Source organism: Hakea prostrata, chromosome 3 (assembly GCF_041222555.1).
Source record: "Hakea prostrata isolate BN-2017 chromosome 3, UWA_Hpros_2, whole genome shotgun sequence".
Taxonomy (NCBI): domain Eukaryota; kingdom Viridiplantae; phylum Streptophyta; class Magnoliopsida; order Proteales; family Proteaceae; genus Hakea; species Hakea prostrata.
In genome coordinates, this window is record NC_142602.1 from 5,534,562 (window position 1) to 5,549,603 (window position 15,042).

The window sequence follows — 15,042 nt, forward strand, 5'->3', positions numbered from 1 at the left end:
GTTTTGCAGCAAGTCATGGTGTCCTCCTCCTCCACAAGTTATTAATAAGGAAAGAGAATTCTACCTTTGGGTCGGAAATCGGAATCGGTTTCTTTTGTGGAAAAAAATTATGTCTGAATTCAGAGATTTCCAAACTATTTGAAATGTGTTAATTTTATTCCTGAAATGATCAAAATACTCATTTTAGAAGTTTCATTTTTCTACCAATTTGCTATGCCAATTTCCCGAAACCTTTCACAAAATGATGGATTGTGGTTTTTAACTGAGAATTCGACGGAAATTCAAATCCTCCCACCAATTTGATTTTTTTTTTTTGGGTAACCATTTGGGGTCCTAATTGAAGGTTGCCCTTTCGGATTAGTACCTGAAACTAGGGCAACCAACTCAGCCGTCTTCGCTCCCTCGCTAGAAGAAAAACAGACAATAACAAAACTTATGTCAAGAATGGGATTCGAACCCATGCCCTTTCGGACTAGTACCTGAAACTAGCGCCTTAGACCAACTCGGCCATCTTGACGTTGTTATGAAAAGGGCATAAAAGTTAGTATTTAATTAAGAAAATCATTGATCGTTTTCATACAACTTAGCATTTAACTAAGAAAACTAATGATCTGACCTGTTCACCAAGACTCTGATTCCTTTGCAGCTTCACGACATCAAAACAGCCTATGTAAGGCCAGAAGTGATGCATCAACGAGACAAACAACCATGCCACTGCCAGAAATTATAATCAAGTCGAACACAATTAAATCAAGCAAAAACCTTATTGAAGCCCATCCCCTACATTATCCACTATATGAACCAACGTTCCCTCGTCCTTACAAAGTTAATTTTGAAATCTTTCAGTTAGCCATGTTCTGAGTAATCATCACTAAACTAGCAAACATTATAAGGCGGGGACAATATAACTCGAACATAAAGAAATTCAATCAGAGATGCAACAACCGTAACACAAGAACAGAAGAATGGGTAGAAAACACTCCCTGTTCCTGATGAAACTCTTGCCAAACCTAGAACACTTTCATCAAAGTAGACCCTTGAAAAGGTGGTTCTTCCACATGGCCAGCCAAACATTTACACTGCCCCATGCCATCATCTTAAGACCTAACAGCAGTAGTTTCAGGACAAAGGTATTATTATTTCCGATTCATATAGATACCAAGTATTTTGCTACATACTCTTCTCATTGTGAAAAAAATATCTAAATATTGCCTATAGTACTATGCAATTATGTAGACGAAAGTTCTCCTGTTGGGTAAAACATAAAAGACAATTACTTACTCTTCAATTCAAAACAGTCTCATCCAACATCAACTTTCAAACTGCGGGTCAAAGTTCTCCTGCAAGAACCTGTAAAGTTCCTCTGCAACGATAGTAGGATATTCTTCGTGGGGAAGAAGAGCCCCTGGAACCTCGATGAACTTGCCGACCCCTTTAGCTCCTTTCAGAGCAACCATTTCTGCTTTTGACCTCTTAGGTGAGCCAGTGGTGGACACAACAAGGACAGAAGTCTTCCCCTCCAAAGCAGCAAACAGTTCAACAAATTCTTCCCGCGACATGACAGGGTCAAGAAGGCCAGTCAAGAATGCAGCAGGCAAATAACGTGCCCCTTTCTGTTTTGTCAGGGCATACCTGCTCTCGATGATGCCGGGAGTCACCTTCTCCGGGTCTGCATAGACATGAGACTTGTACTGCGATTCAATAGCTTTCTCATTGCTGACAAGCACATTGTACATCATCCAACCCACAGCAGGGGTTCTCAAGGTGCCCCTCAACAGCCCATACCTGTATGTTTTAGGGCAGAAGAAAATGAATAAACAAGGTTTACTCACTGATATTATCTTGAGACCCATATAAAACACAAGGCCAGACAACCAAAGAAATCAGCAGTCAGAAGCTGCAGCGTGTTGGACCTACCTGGAGCAGATCACATCCCTTAGAAAAAGGATTTTCAGTTTTGGGATTGGTTCAGTTTTTGGGATTAAGTTGAACTCATGGTTCTAGAAGTTAGGTCCAAATGTAATTCCCCAATGGGTTAAGTAATTTTAAGTTTTCTACTGTAAAGAGCCCATTAGGGAATTATGGGCTACAAGTAGGGGTGTAAACGGACCAGATTCGGATTGGATAGTGGTATATCCATATCCACATCCTATTATATTTGGACGGATTCAGATAATATCCTATCGGTTTTCGGATGGATTCTATCGGATTCGAATGATAATCGGATAGTTATTTTCTCAAGTAGATTTTTTTAAATGGGCATGAATATAGATTGAATACAAGTTTTCAACTACCTGTTTACATCTTTACCTTTTTATTTGTGAGGTCTAGGTTTGAAATTTAAGAATTTAACAACTTTGGTAGCTATTTTAGTAGAAAATCTAGAAAAATAATGACATATCATAAGTAAAATTTATAAAAATAAGAATAATAAATCTAAATAAGTAACTTAATTGGATAATTTTATCGGACGGATAATAATCGGTAAGAAAGGGGTATACCATATTCGCATCCTATTAATAATCGGATAGATTCGGACACCCCTAAACGGATGTGGATGCAAATTCGGAAGCGGATTTCGGTTATCCATTTACACCCCTAGCTACAAGGTGTTAAGTAGTTAGATTCTATTTTATACTAGTTTGTATGATGTAATGGTAGTTACTTTGGTGTTAGGTAGTTCGTTTCAATTTTATACTAGTCTGCATGTTGTAATAGTAGTTATTTTTATGCTAGCATATTCCTACTTCATTGTTCCCTTTTTCTTGGACTAGCTAATTTTCTAGAGTTGCCATATTGTAAACAGCCTCCTTTTATTTGGAACGGCTTTCTACTTTTATGATGTAGGAGGGGCATGGTGCCTACGGATTTCAGTCATTGCTTAATTGAACATTTTTCTTCCGTCATAATGCCCAGCAAAGCTCAGGTGGTGACGACTTGGTCTGGGACTGGCAGCGAAGCCCGTAGTCATATCCCCATTTCCCATAATTTTCATTTTCTTTTATCTTTCTTCCCTTACAGGTCTTGAGGTTTTCCAGTAATTCTCTCTATCAAAAACTGTTGCTGGGTGACTTTAAACTACTTTCGTGTTTCATTGAATCCCCTATTATTGTTCTAGTATTTCCTTTCATCTTCTAAAAATTTACATATAGTAGCCTCCTTTTCTGACTCTTCAGCCAGTGACTTCAAAACTTCCACTGATCTACTAGGGTTGACATTTGATAATGTCCTTCCCTTTCCTTTCTACTCCCCAAGCATGATGACCAGCAGATAAATGAAGCATGACTTATACATGCTATTGCCTATCTAACCATCAGTCCTCTTTGATATTTTTATGATTCTCAGCCACTTTTGTCACCCCTTTAGGGCATGCACGATATACTAATTTCAGCCTCAGAATCAGGGTTATAGACTTATAGTTGCAACTTCCATTCACTAGAAGTTCCATATTTGTGAGACTTCAGACTCTGATTCTGGTTTTTGATTGGTTCGCCAGTGTTTAGAATTTTTTTCTGGCTCTAACGTATCTCATCATTATCACCTTTACTTAATCCCAAGACTCAATGGAAACATACCTAATTGATGCCAACACTTTTCTTTTCAAATTTGCCTCTCCTTCTTGCAAAGCCAAAGCTATCGAAGGATCTCCCTGGTTCATAGGCAAATCGCCCATCTTCATCAAGCCCTGGGAACAATCTATGCCCCTCTGCAGGGTCAACTTCAGTACTATTCCCCTGTGGATCAACCTCCCTGGGTTCCCTCTGGATTTCTGGAATAAAAACTGTCTCAATAGAATCGGCTCAGCAATTGGTCGCCCCCTCCACTCTGATTTGAAGACTACAAGGTTGGAACGCCTCTCGTATGCTAGGAACTGTGTTGAAATCTCTGCAGCCAAACCCCTTCCCCCTCACATTATCATCGAAGACGACAATGGCTTGCATTACAACCAAATCATAGCTTACGACTGGCTCCCTGATAGATGTGAGGCCTGTGCATCTTTTGGTCACGATGTCTCATCCTGCAAATCTGGTTTCCCCAAAACCACCGCCTCTCTTGGAATTTTGCCCAAGCCGATCACTGAAAATTCACATCCAGTTAGTCGTGATCGTGCTCCTCCACTCTTTGAAGAAAAAATGGAAGATGATTTATTTTGTTCTGCTCAAATCCCTCTGATCGACAAGCTGGAAAAATTGGAGATGGCGGTAGACACTACCGTCGCTCCTCCGATGACCGCTCCGATGACTAAAACCTACCGGAGAAACAAGAAGAAGAAAAAAAAAAGAAAGGAAAAAATTTCGACTCTCCGTTAGGTCTGCGTCTTTGTCCTCTATGTCTTCTGCAAACCCTGCTTCTCAGGGGAACAACTCTAATCTACCGGACAGTGCGCTGCTCAAAGCTTCATCCATTCACATCGAAGGCGCTTTTGACAAAGCCCCTGCCTCTCGGCCATCTCAAAGTTAGGCTTTCCATGATCCTACCCATCACGACAGCCCAGGTATTGCGAAAAGAATGCTATTGCTCTCACCTGCAACCGAAAAGCCATGTGCTCCTTTACCTCCTAAAGCCTCTGCAGGATCGTCATCCTCTGCTCCGCATGAAAAAATGAAAAAGGCTATGGCTTCCCCTCATCCTATTCCCGCTTTTAAACCCCCAACTACCTCCCTCGTTGTCGGTGTAGTGGGGCCCCTGCCTGCCACCGGCCCACCCCCTTTTCCTCCCAACCCCCACGGCTACCCACCTCCTCTTGGGCCTCCCCACCCAAGCCCATCTAAACCTTCGTCAAGTTCACCCCTATAAAAACCCCCAAGCAAGCCTAACATCCCTGGCCTATCCCACCATCCAGTCACTAAGCCCACTAAACCCAGAATTTTGGCCAACCCACATCCTTCTGCGTTTGTACCCCTGATACCCCTCATCCAACCCATTTTCGGCCCATGAAAGATACGCTCTTAACCACCCAGGATCCTCTGAACCAAGTTTCGCCCATCTCTATGCCTGCAAAAATCCCCTTTGATCCCCCATCTCTGGCTCCTGTTGACTATTCTTCGGAACCCTTTTATCCTAATTCACCCGACTCCAAGTCTTCCATTGACCCAAACCTATTTGAAACACTCTCTCCTCTTCATTCCCCTTTGTGTGAGGTTACCTTGTTATCTCCCTCTATATGGCCTTCTTTATCCCCATCTCTTTCTCTACCTGTTGCCCTCACATCATCTAGCAAGACTGATGCCCCCTCCCCCTTCCCAACTTTAGCCATGTCCATGTCCGATATCCTTATTTGGAATGTTAGGGGGTTGAATGCCCTTTCTAGGCAAGCTGATGTAAAATCTACCATCCGTGAATCCAAAGCATACTTTTGCACCCTCATTGAAACCCATGTTCACAACGATAATGCCCTTCGGATTGCCAAGGCTTTGGCTCCCTCTTGGTCTTTTCTCTCCAATTCTATCCTTGCTCCCAATGGCCGTATTTGGATCCTTTGGGATCCATCTAAATTTCAAGTCTCCCTTCTCTCTTCGTCCTCTCAATACATGCACCTCCATCTTACCACTTCCTCTTCGCCTTCCCCTCTCCTTCTCACCATTATTTATGGCTTTAATCGGCCATCTGACCGCTCCCCTCTTTGGGAGGACCTTCGTTCTCTGGCTCCTACTACTGAAGGTCTCCCTTGGGGCATTGGGGGCAGTTTTAACATCATCAGATACTCGTATGAAAGGGTTGGTGGCAACCTTCCGGACCCTGTGGCGGTGGAAGATTTTAATTCTTGCCTCAAGGATACGAGGCTCTCTGATCTTCGATGGTCTGGCCATTTTCTCACTTGGCAGAATCGGAGGATTGGGGATGCCCGTATCGCCTCAAAGCTAGATCGTTTCCTTGTCAATGAGTCCTGGATCGCCACCTTCCCTACATCCCATGCCCTTTTCTCCCCTCCCAGTCTCTCTGACCACTCCCCTCCTCTGGCCCCAAACCCTTCAAATTCTTCGATATGTGGACCACTATCCCTTCTTTTCTCCCTACGGTAATTGAGGCTTGGCATCTGCCGACCCACTGCAACTCTCTCCCCCTGAATGCCCTAGCTCGCAAGCTCAAAAACACTAAGTTTCGCCCACCGATCTTGGAACTCTTCCACGTTTGGAAATAAATCCTCCCAAGTCTCCTCTTGCTACTCTGATCTCTCTAGAATCCAGCTCCTTCTCCATGGGGATCCCTCGAACCCCTCTCTCGACTGAGGAAGAACGTGTTCTCTCCCTTGCCCTTTCTTCCCTCTCCTCCCAAGAGAAATGCTTTCTTCGGCAAAAAGCAAGTATCAAATGGCTCAATCTGGGAGACGCAAACAATGCCTACTTCCATCATTCCCTCAAAGGTCGTTTGAACCACAACTCCATTCTTGGTCTCCTGTCTAAGAACGGTTCCTGGTCACTAATCTCCCTAATATCAGGAATGAAGTTGTCTCCTTCTTTTCCAGTATTCTTTCCCTGCCTTCCCTCCCTCCCCAGCCCTCCCCTCCCTCCCTCTCTCCTTAACAAATTTGTTTCTCCCACCGATTTGAATTCCCTCCGCTCTATCCCCTCCCCAGAGGAGATTCTCCTTGCTATCCGCTCTTACAAAGCCAACCGTGCCCCTAGCCCTGATGGCTTTAGTATGGGTTTCTTCCTGTCTTCCTGGGATTTCATTGTGGACAATCTTGTCCACGCCATCCGGAGCTTTTTTCTCAATCCTTCCCAACTTTCCTCCATTAACCAAACTTTCCTCTGTCTCATTCCAAAGAAGCCCGGTGCCTCCTCTCTCTCCAATTTTCGCCCCATTTCCCTTTGCAACGTTATCTACAAATTCATTTCTAAAATACTTGCCAATCGAATCAAGAAGGTTATCCCATCCTTGGTAAGCTCTAACCAATCTGCTTTCATTTTGGGTAGGAGCATCTCGGACAATATTCTCCTTTGCGCGAAAATTGTTCGAGGTTTTGATAGATCTTATCATTCCCCGGCTGCTCTTCTAAAAGTAGACCTTCACAAAGCCTTCGATTCTATCCATTGGGATTTCATTAGCGAGGTCCTCTTTGCTATGGGTTTCCCTCCGGTTTTTATCCACTGGATTCAGATTTGTATCTCAACCCCCTTCTTCTTCATCATTACAAATGGCTCCCCTGCTGGCTTCTTCCCCTCCAAGTTGGGAATCTGCCAAGGTTGCCCTCTCTCCCCCTACCTATTGACCTTGGCTTTCAAAGTTCCCTCCCGTATCCTCCAATCAAACACGGATCTTCTCCTCATCTCTCCAATTCCCAAATGTAGATCCACTAACCTTACCCACCTCGCCTTTGCGGATAATCTTATGATCTTCTCAAAAGCGGACCATCAATCCATCTCCATCATTCTTTCCTCCCTTTCCTCTTTTGAATCTCTTTCTGGGCTCCGAGTCAACCTCAGCAAGTCCTCTATCTTTCTCTCCGGTGTCTCGAACGCTACCCGTGCCTCTCTTCTGCAGCTCTTAGGGTTCAGTCCTGGCTCCTTCCCTGTGACCTACCTTGGTCTCCCTCTCGTTCCCGGTAGGCTCACCCGCCACCACTGCTCCTCTATACTTGATCACATTCGGAAAAAGCTTCAACTCTGGAAAGGAAAACTTTTATCCTTTGCTGGGAGAGTGGTGCTCATTCAATCTGTCCTCCAATCCTCTTACCTTTATTGGAGTGGCATCTTTTCTATCCCCAAATCCATTATCCAATCCATGGAGTCCCTCTTTTGTGCTTTTCTCTAGAAAGGTCAAGAAACTTCCAAATTCCTTCATCCCATCTCATGAGCGGCGATCTGTCGTCCCAAAGCTGAGGGTGGTCTTGGAATCCGTCGCATCTCTGACGTCAACTTGGCCTGCCTCCTTAAGCTCATTTGGAGGATTGTTACCAAGCATAACTCCATCTGGGTCTCCTGGGTGTATTCTTACATCTCAAACAGGATTCTTTCTGGACTGCTTCTTGCCCCTCAAATCCATCTTGGATCTGGAGGAAGATTCTTCTCCTTTGGCCTTGCGCTCTCTCCGCCATCTCTATCCAAGTCTCACTTGGTTCCTCCACCCTTTTCTGGCTTGATCCCTGGCATCCGTTGGGCATTCTCTTCACTCTTCTTGGTCCCCGCACTGTCTATAAGACCCGCATCCCTAAGTCTGCCACCCTCGACAATTTCATCTCCCAAGGGGCCTGGTCCCCTCTCCCCCACCCCAGCCTCACTCATGTTTGGAACTCGCTCCCCCCTATTCTTAACCTATCCCGCGATACCACCATTTGGACCCCTTGCCATCCAAATCCTTTACCATTTCCTCAACTTGGAGCCTTCTCCGGTCTCCCCACCCCCATGTCCCCTGGTCCCATTTGGTTTGGTTCAAAGGCCACATCCCCTGCCATTCCCTCACCCTTTGGAGAGCTCTCTATCATGCTCTACCTATCCATGCCTTCCTCATCAGCCGCCATATCCCCGCCAACCCTAGCTGCACCCTATGCAGGAATGGTCTTGAGGACATTGATTACCTTTTCTTCTCCTACCCCTTCTCCCGCCCCATTTGGGATATGGCCCTTGCATCCATATGGCCCCGTTCGAGACGCTCTTATGGGTTTGTTCGTGATTGGTCCTGGATCTCGAGGAATCTTGATTGCCACTCCATGTTGCGATTGCCTTGGCAAGCTAGTCTTTAGTGCCGCCATCCACCACATTTGGTGGGAGCACAACCTTAGAAGATGGCCCAAATCTCGATCCCTAGACTTGATTTGGAAAGCCATCTACTTTGATGTATCTTCTAGATTGTTTTCCCTCCCCCATTCCCCTGTTGCCAACAACCCCAGAAATAGGTTAATTGTTAGTTTTTGGGGTCTCCACTGCTCCCTCTTCTCCCCCTCTTGAGCTCCTTGCTCCTCCCCCCCCCCTTTCTCTGTTCCTCTTTCTCCTCTCCTGTAGTGTTGCTTGTTGTTTTTTAATATATTATTTATTCATCCAAAAAAAAAGGGGTCCCACCAACAATATCATGGTTACAAGTCCACCAAGTAGGATATTAGGATGGCCTAAATCTTTGATCAACTCAGACAAGATAAGACCAACACCACTGTCAAAGGAATGCAATAACTAATTAGATTGGGAACTTCTATTCTAGGATAATGTTTATCTAGCATATATTTGCAGCATGGCAATCTTGAGCGCAAACCCAACCAGGCAACCACTATAGTCCACCTGATTATGGGCTCATCTTTTGAGCATGAAATGCCCACCCCAATCACTGACTGCTCCAGGCTTGGGCTTTGGCATGGGCAAAGCTGCATAGATCAACTAAATGATATTCCCATAGCAAAGAGGGGAGTGTGGGGTCTGCTTACAAACCCTTCCAATTAACTTGTATGGAAATTTTGGATTTGATATTGCAAAAATATTACGCATATGACTGCCAACCACTCTAACCCACCAATTTTCTGGGATCAGCTTGGGCCTATGATGCCAACACTGATTATTGACTGCTCTAAGCTTGGGCATGGCTCCTGGTCTTTCCCAAAAATTTTTAATGGACATGTTGGCCTTAAACTTGCAAAAATTTTGTTCTTATGGCTATGTTTGAGATATATGGACTCGCATGTAATACCAAGTTAAAAATTAATGGTTTGATACCTTAATTTCTTTGGGGATTCCATTTAACGTTTTAACACGGAAGAATTCATACATACAGGGAATCATACTGAATACAATTCTAACATACATAGCTATATCAATAGGTTTTAATCTATTTTGTTCATGAAAACAGTAGACCTGTTTAAATAGTTAGATTGGTACTAGACTAATGGGAATATAGGCCTAAATAACCAAGGTAATGTCAGTCTGTTCCTTAATATTGGCCAACTCAAAAACTACCTAAGATTCTGCATGTAGATCGCAACTATCATTCTGCACCCAAAGTAAAAAAAAAAAAAAACTGATTTTCCTATAACAGTTCTTCCAAATAAAACATATAACATCAGTTACTTGAAAGTAGCCAATATTGTATCCAACAAAACACGGAAAGAACTGATTTTGTACTACCTTGATTCCATGTTGGAGTCCCGACCAAAAACAATAGGGAGCGGCCCAGCCCAGGTAGGTGCAACAGCAGCAATTGCTGAGAACTTTACCAACCCCTTTTTTGAAGCTCGAAGTGCTATTGTGGCAGCATGGCCCCCTCCAACAACTACCAGTTCATCGCCTGCTTATATTTCACAAGATTATAAGTAACAAACACATAGATTGTCTTCTCTACAAGGATGCTAACAGACAGCCAAATGAAAGCAGGCAAAACTTCCATTACAATGGTTAGAATCAGGGATGATTAAACCCAAGAGCAGACATCAAAACAATTAATTGAATTTTGCCCAAAATATTGAGAGAGAGAGAGAGAGAGTGAATAACTGTGTTAGGACACCACTATTGAGGGCCGCGCACCGTAGGGGTAGAAAACAAGAAATTGTAGGGGATCGATTCCAAATAAAAGCTTAGAACTACATGAAGCACACAAATATCCTCAATCAAAGGACTCCTTGCTTTGCCAACTGACCGCTATTTCATTTTTCTCCTTGGAAACAACCAAAAGAAACATTCCTGAGAAGCAAGGTAGTGAAGAAATTAATAACATGTGATTGTATGACACAGCTCCTTTACAGGATCTCATCCACATGATGGCATTAGCTGAGCCCCCCCCCCCCCTTCTTCTTCTTCTTCTTCTTCTTCTTCTTCACTCATGGTCAAATCTTCTAGTAGTCAAGAACCATACATGATAAATAACTTTAGAAAGATATGGAGAATTAGGTTTCCAAGAAGGGCAATGAAATGGTGGATTAGTTAGCAAGGCAAGGAGTTCTTCTACTGAGGTCATTAAGGATATCTTTTGGGGAAAATATCTTTCTAATGAGTTTTTGTGTGCTTCAAGTATTTCTCAGTTCTATTTTTTTGTCAAACCATTAGGTCTAAGTAAAACTAAGATGTAGCATTTGCTGTGTACTTTTAGCCACACTGGGACAGAAACAGAGGGGGTCAAATACTGATGACAATGAGATTATACAAAGTAAATATTGAAGACTAAGCTCTTTCTTAAATAAAGAAGGTGACATAAATGATGATGTTACTTAGCATATTAGAATAGGATGGATGAGTGGAGAGGAGCATTCAGAGTTTTACGTTATCTGGATATTCCTTTAAAGCCTAGAGGAAACTTATATACATCTGTTTTTCGAACAACTATGATGTATGGGTACAAAGTACCATATAAATAAAAAGAGTTTAGCCGAGATCAGAATGTCAACTTGCATGTGAGGCAAAACTAGGAAGGATAAAGTAAAGGGTGACTATACTAGAGATGGTCCGGGAACTGTTTTATTTTGTGATAAGCTTCAAGAGACTCGTTTAGGTGACATGGAGATGTCCCACAGAGGCTTTGAGATGCACCAATACAAAAGAATGATATGATTCAGATTGAGGGATCCAAAAGAGCCACGAGCAGGCCAAAATTTACCATATGAGAAATAATCAAGAAAGACATGATTAGGTAAGGCCTCAAATCATGTATGACTTCGAATATGGCTAACTGGAGAGCTAGGATCCATGTGACAATCCCCATTGGTACAAATGGAAAACTCAACATCGTTGTTGTTGTGCAACAAATGGAAAACAAATCAACAAAAGAAACCTCAAGAAAATAAAGTAACTTAAAAGCAATGTGAAGTTGTCATTGACAGATAATAGACATGATAATCCATACCTGACTGCCGTAAAGGACTATCAGCTGCGTTGATAAATTCTACCAAGAAATTCTCTACCACATCAGCATTATAATCCAATTTTGGCCTATCAGAGTAACCAAGACCAGGCCAATCAACAATAGTAGCCCGCCAATTGACATTTCCATTCCGTGCAACAATATCTTCAGCTACACATCTCCATTCCTCTACCGTGCTAACATCAGAAATTGTGGGTAACATAAGGATGTTCTTGCGAGACTCAGGTTTCTCCCCATCATGTTCTTCATAATAGATATTAACAGGTTTCTCATTGAATTTCCATTGCCAGTTGCCAGTCTGACAGCCACTAAAACCAATTGTAAGACAACTAAAATAAAGAGCCCATTTCATTCCGATCGATAAATCACACCCAATTGCAGTGTAACTACATCATGAACGGTTAAGCTCACTTATGGCAGAACAGTTCCTGCTTAGATAACGGAGGATGGAGGGTTGGGTTCATGAGGCATAAATGCGTGTACAATCATTTTTACTACTAATTCTCAAGTTTTATATTTCTGAATCTTTACTTCATGGGCATGGTTACTGATTAGGTGATTATAACAATATCGATAAAGAGTTTCTTGCTCAATTCCATAATATTCCAGAAAATCTTAGTGTGAAACAATGAACAAGGAGAAATATAAGCATTTGGACAGTTGGACTTACCTTTGATGGAGATGGGGTCGAGGGCTTACCGACGGTAGAAACTTTTGGGTAATCAACAGTAGTGGAGGCCTTGATAACGGGGGATTTTCGACGAAATTGCAGAATTTGAGAGAAAGATGGCCTATACAAACTACAAGAAAGACGCGCTGTGGTGGGGGAGAGGTAGGAAGTCGCAGTAGCAGTGGCCATGAATGATGTACAATGAAGATTAGGGTTCGAAGGGAAAACCAGATGGGTGAGGACTTTTAAGTTTTAATTGCATTTCTGGCGCTTCATCTTCCTTTCTTTTTATTCATTTTGATTTGATTTTCTACCTGCGGTTGTTGACGCCGGGCAGAGACGGTACCCCTCATATGGGACCCACAGGCAAGTAGACAACGACTTGCTATGGGAGTCAGATCTTCCACCACATCTCATAGTTCGACCGTTTTTTCACACTCACATGAATGTAAAACTTACACCGCTTTACCTGACAAAAAAAAACCAATGTGGAACCCATACTTCTCTTCCTTACACATGTGAATTTGTGAGTGTTGATCCCACTACCTCATGTAGAGGATAGGCGGGAACCGCAGGAAAAAGCCGGGCGAGCGCCACAGGATTGGAGGATAAAGACAAAGCAATTATTTATAACACATTTAAATTTACATTCAAATTATCAAAGCCTCTAAACGTAAAATAATATTTTATCCCTAATTTGACTCACTAAATACTTAAATGCCCTTACCCCATTAACGCACAAAAAAGCCTGATTCCATCTCTAGTAAAGGAAGAAACTCTTGTTGTTTCCATCAACCCTCTGCAAGTCAGTCATTTAGGAGGAAAATGAAACTAACCCAAAAAACATAGAAAAAAATGATGAATAGACGTGAAATGCCACAAGAAACGAAGTAACACAAAAAGACAATATAGCAGACAAGCAGACTCAGGGAAAAGAAACCTAGGTAATGAATGCAGAGAAACGCTTTTATGGATGATAATGTAGTGCGGCTAGTGCCTTGACGGAAAACTCATGCTCCAATTGAACCCCCAACCCCCAAATTTTCTGCTTTTGGAGTGTAACCTCCATTTTGATTGAGATTTTGATTTTGATTGTCCATTTCAAAGGTAGTGAAAACCATAACGCACGGTTGAGATCAAATATTGACATATTTGATCTCGATTGTTGACAGGACAATGCTGCACAATAAATGCACAACACTGAAGTTGAACCCCTTCCGACCGTCCCTCTAGTCTTTGGAGTCTGAAAGCAGCAAAAAACTCAATTTTTAATTATTCGTATTATACAAGAGTCTTTCTATCTTGCTTCTTCTTCTTCTTCTCTTGTTATACTTTCTTAAAGGAGGCTTAAAAGCTCTTTTAATCTTCAAATCTTTAGATTCATAAATGAGAAATTTACATCCATTTGGTTGAGTGAATCATTGGATTCATGAAATCAAGGGATTCACCTTTTTACACTTAAAATGTGGATATGTAGATTTATAGGTATGAGGTCTACTATAAAAGCGCTAAACATTTGTGTATTCACAAAATCACCTTGACAAAACTCTCCGAACCACAATTCAACTTAACCAAACAGTTAATTTTATAAATCATGACTCCATAGATTTAAGATCTCCAGACTCAAGTAACCAAACAGACCCTAACAAAATCTTGATAAAAAAAACACAAAAGCTAACTATGGCTAATAGTGTCAAATTATTGTCCAAAGGACATTTAGGTAGTTTGTATTTCAAATTTTAAACAGGTTAAATGGGTATAAGCGTATTTAGGTCATTTTGCCCATCACTTAACAGAAAATCTTAATTGTGAGTAACTTGTAATTTTAACAGTATACCATGTAAATTTCAAGCAAATAGTGAGCGACTAAGTGGTCACTAGTTTCACCCCAATAATAGTAGGTGGCGGGTAAAACTCCCAAAAATAGGAAAAGTGAAAGAAAAATAGAAGGAAAACATTAACCCAAGCTTGCCTTAAGCCCAAACTAAAAGTCTTAAGTAATGGGCCAAGCCCAGCCCAACTTATTTACTCTTATTAATTAATTTATTTATTTATTTATTATTTATATATATAAGGGGGTGGAGATACATATACCATAGGGAGAATCGAACATGTGAACTCCTCACTAACAAGTGCTAATCATTACTTGTGTCGTATTTATTAATGTATACCAATAAAAAGAGGACATGAAACATTATCTATTTTGAATATTGATGTAAGCATTAGCCAACTTGATTTTGTAGCCGACTTAATATAGTAGATAGTCTAACCTAGCCACCTAGGTGATAAAGAATATCAAATTAGATAATCTCGCAAGGATTGGCTCAATTGGTAAAAGACCGACGCTACGTTGTATGAGGTCTAAGATTTGAATCTAGGCCTAATTTTAATTTAATCTAATATCATGGAATGAGAAAGGTCATCAAATTTGACTTGATTTATTTATTAGTTTTTTAAACTGTAATATAATCATTTGAAAAAGGGAATCTCTGAATACCGAGAGAAAGCATACTCAGAGGACTTTCAAGGAAGATATTAATCATCTTCTGATCATTCTACTGTATCATATAAGCTTGAGCCAATATAGCTTGGGGTTG

At 41.8% G+C, this 15,042-nt stretch overlaps 1 protein-coding gene and 1 non-coding gene across 2 annotated transcripts; both read right to left on the reverse strand.

Moving 5' to 3' along the window:
• Positions 1-436: 436 nt before the first annotated feature.
• Positions 437-517, reverse strand: TRNAL-CAG (transfer RNA leucine (anticodon CAG)). The gene has a single exon. It is a non-coding gene; the product is annotated as a tRNA-Leu (tRNA).
• A 183-nt stretch (positions 518-700) lies between these two features.
• LOC149020307 (alpha/beta-Hydrolases superfamily protein) lies at positions 701-12,729 on the reverse strand. The gene is made up of 4 exons (XM_089148413.1): positions 12,446-12,729; positions 11,758-12,073; positions 10,050-10,209; positions 701-1,785 (listed from the first exon to the last, which is right to left on the reverse strand). The coding sequence occupies exons 1-4, from the start codon at positions 12,632-12,634 to the stop codon at positions 1,311-1,313; spliced, it is 1,140 nt and encodes a 379-aa protein (XP_089004539.1). The 5' UTR covers positions 12,635-12,729; the 3' UTR covers positions 701-1,310.
• Positions 12,730-15,042: the final 2,313 nt, after the last annotated feature.

Coding starts and splice junctions, on each gene's coding strand:
- LOC149020307 (XM_089148413.1), bottom strand. CDS start 12,634: ATGGCCACTGCTACTGCGACTTCCTACCTCTCCCCCACCACAGCGCGT. Junction 12,074..12,445: donor CGACCCCATCTCCATCAAAG/GTAAGTCCAACT, acceptor AGTGGCTGTCAG/ACTGGCAACTGGCAATGGAA. Junction 10,210..11,757: donor TAGTCCTTTACGGCAGTCAG/GTATGGATTATC, acceptor AAATATAAGCAG/GCGATGAACTGGTAGTTGTT.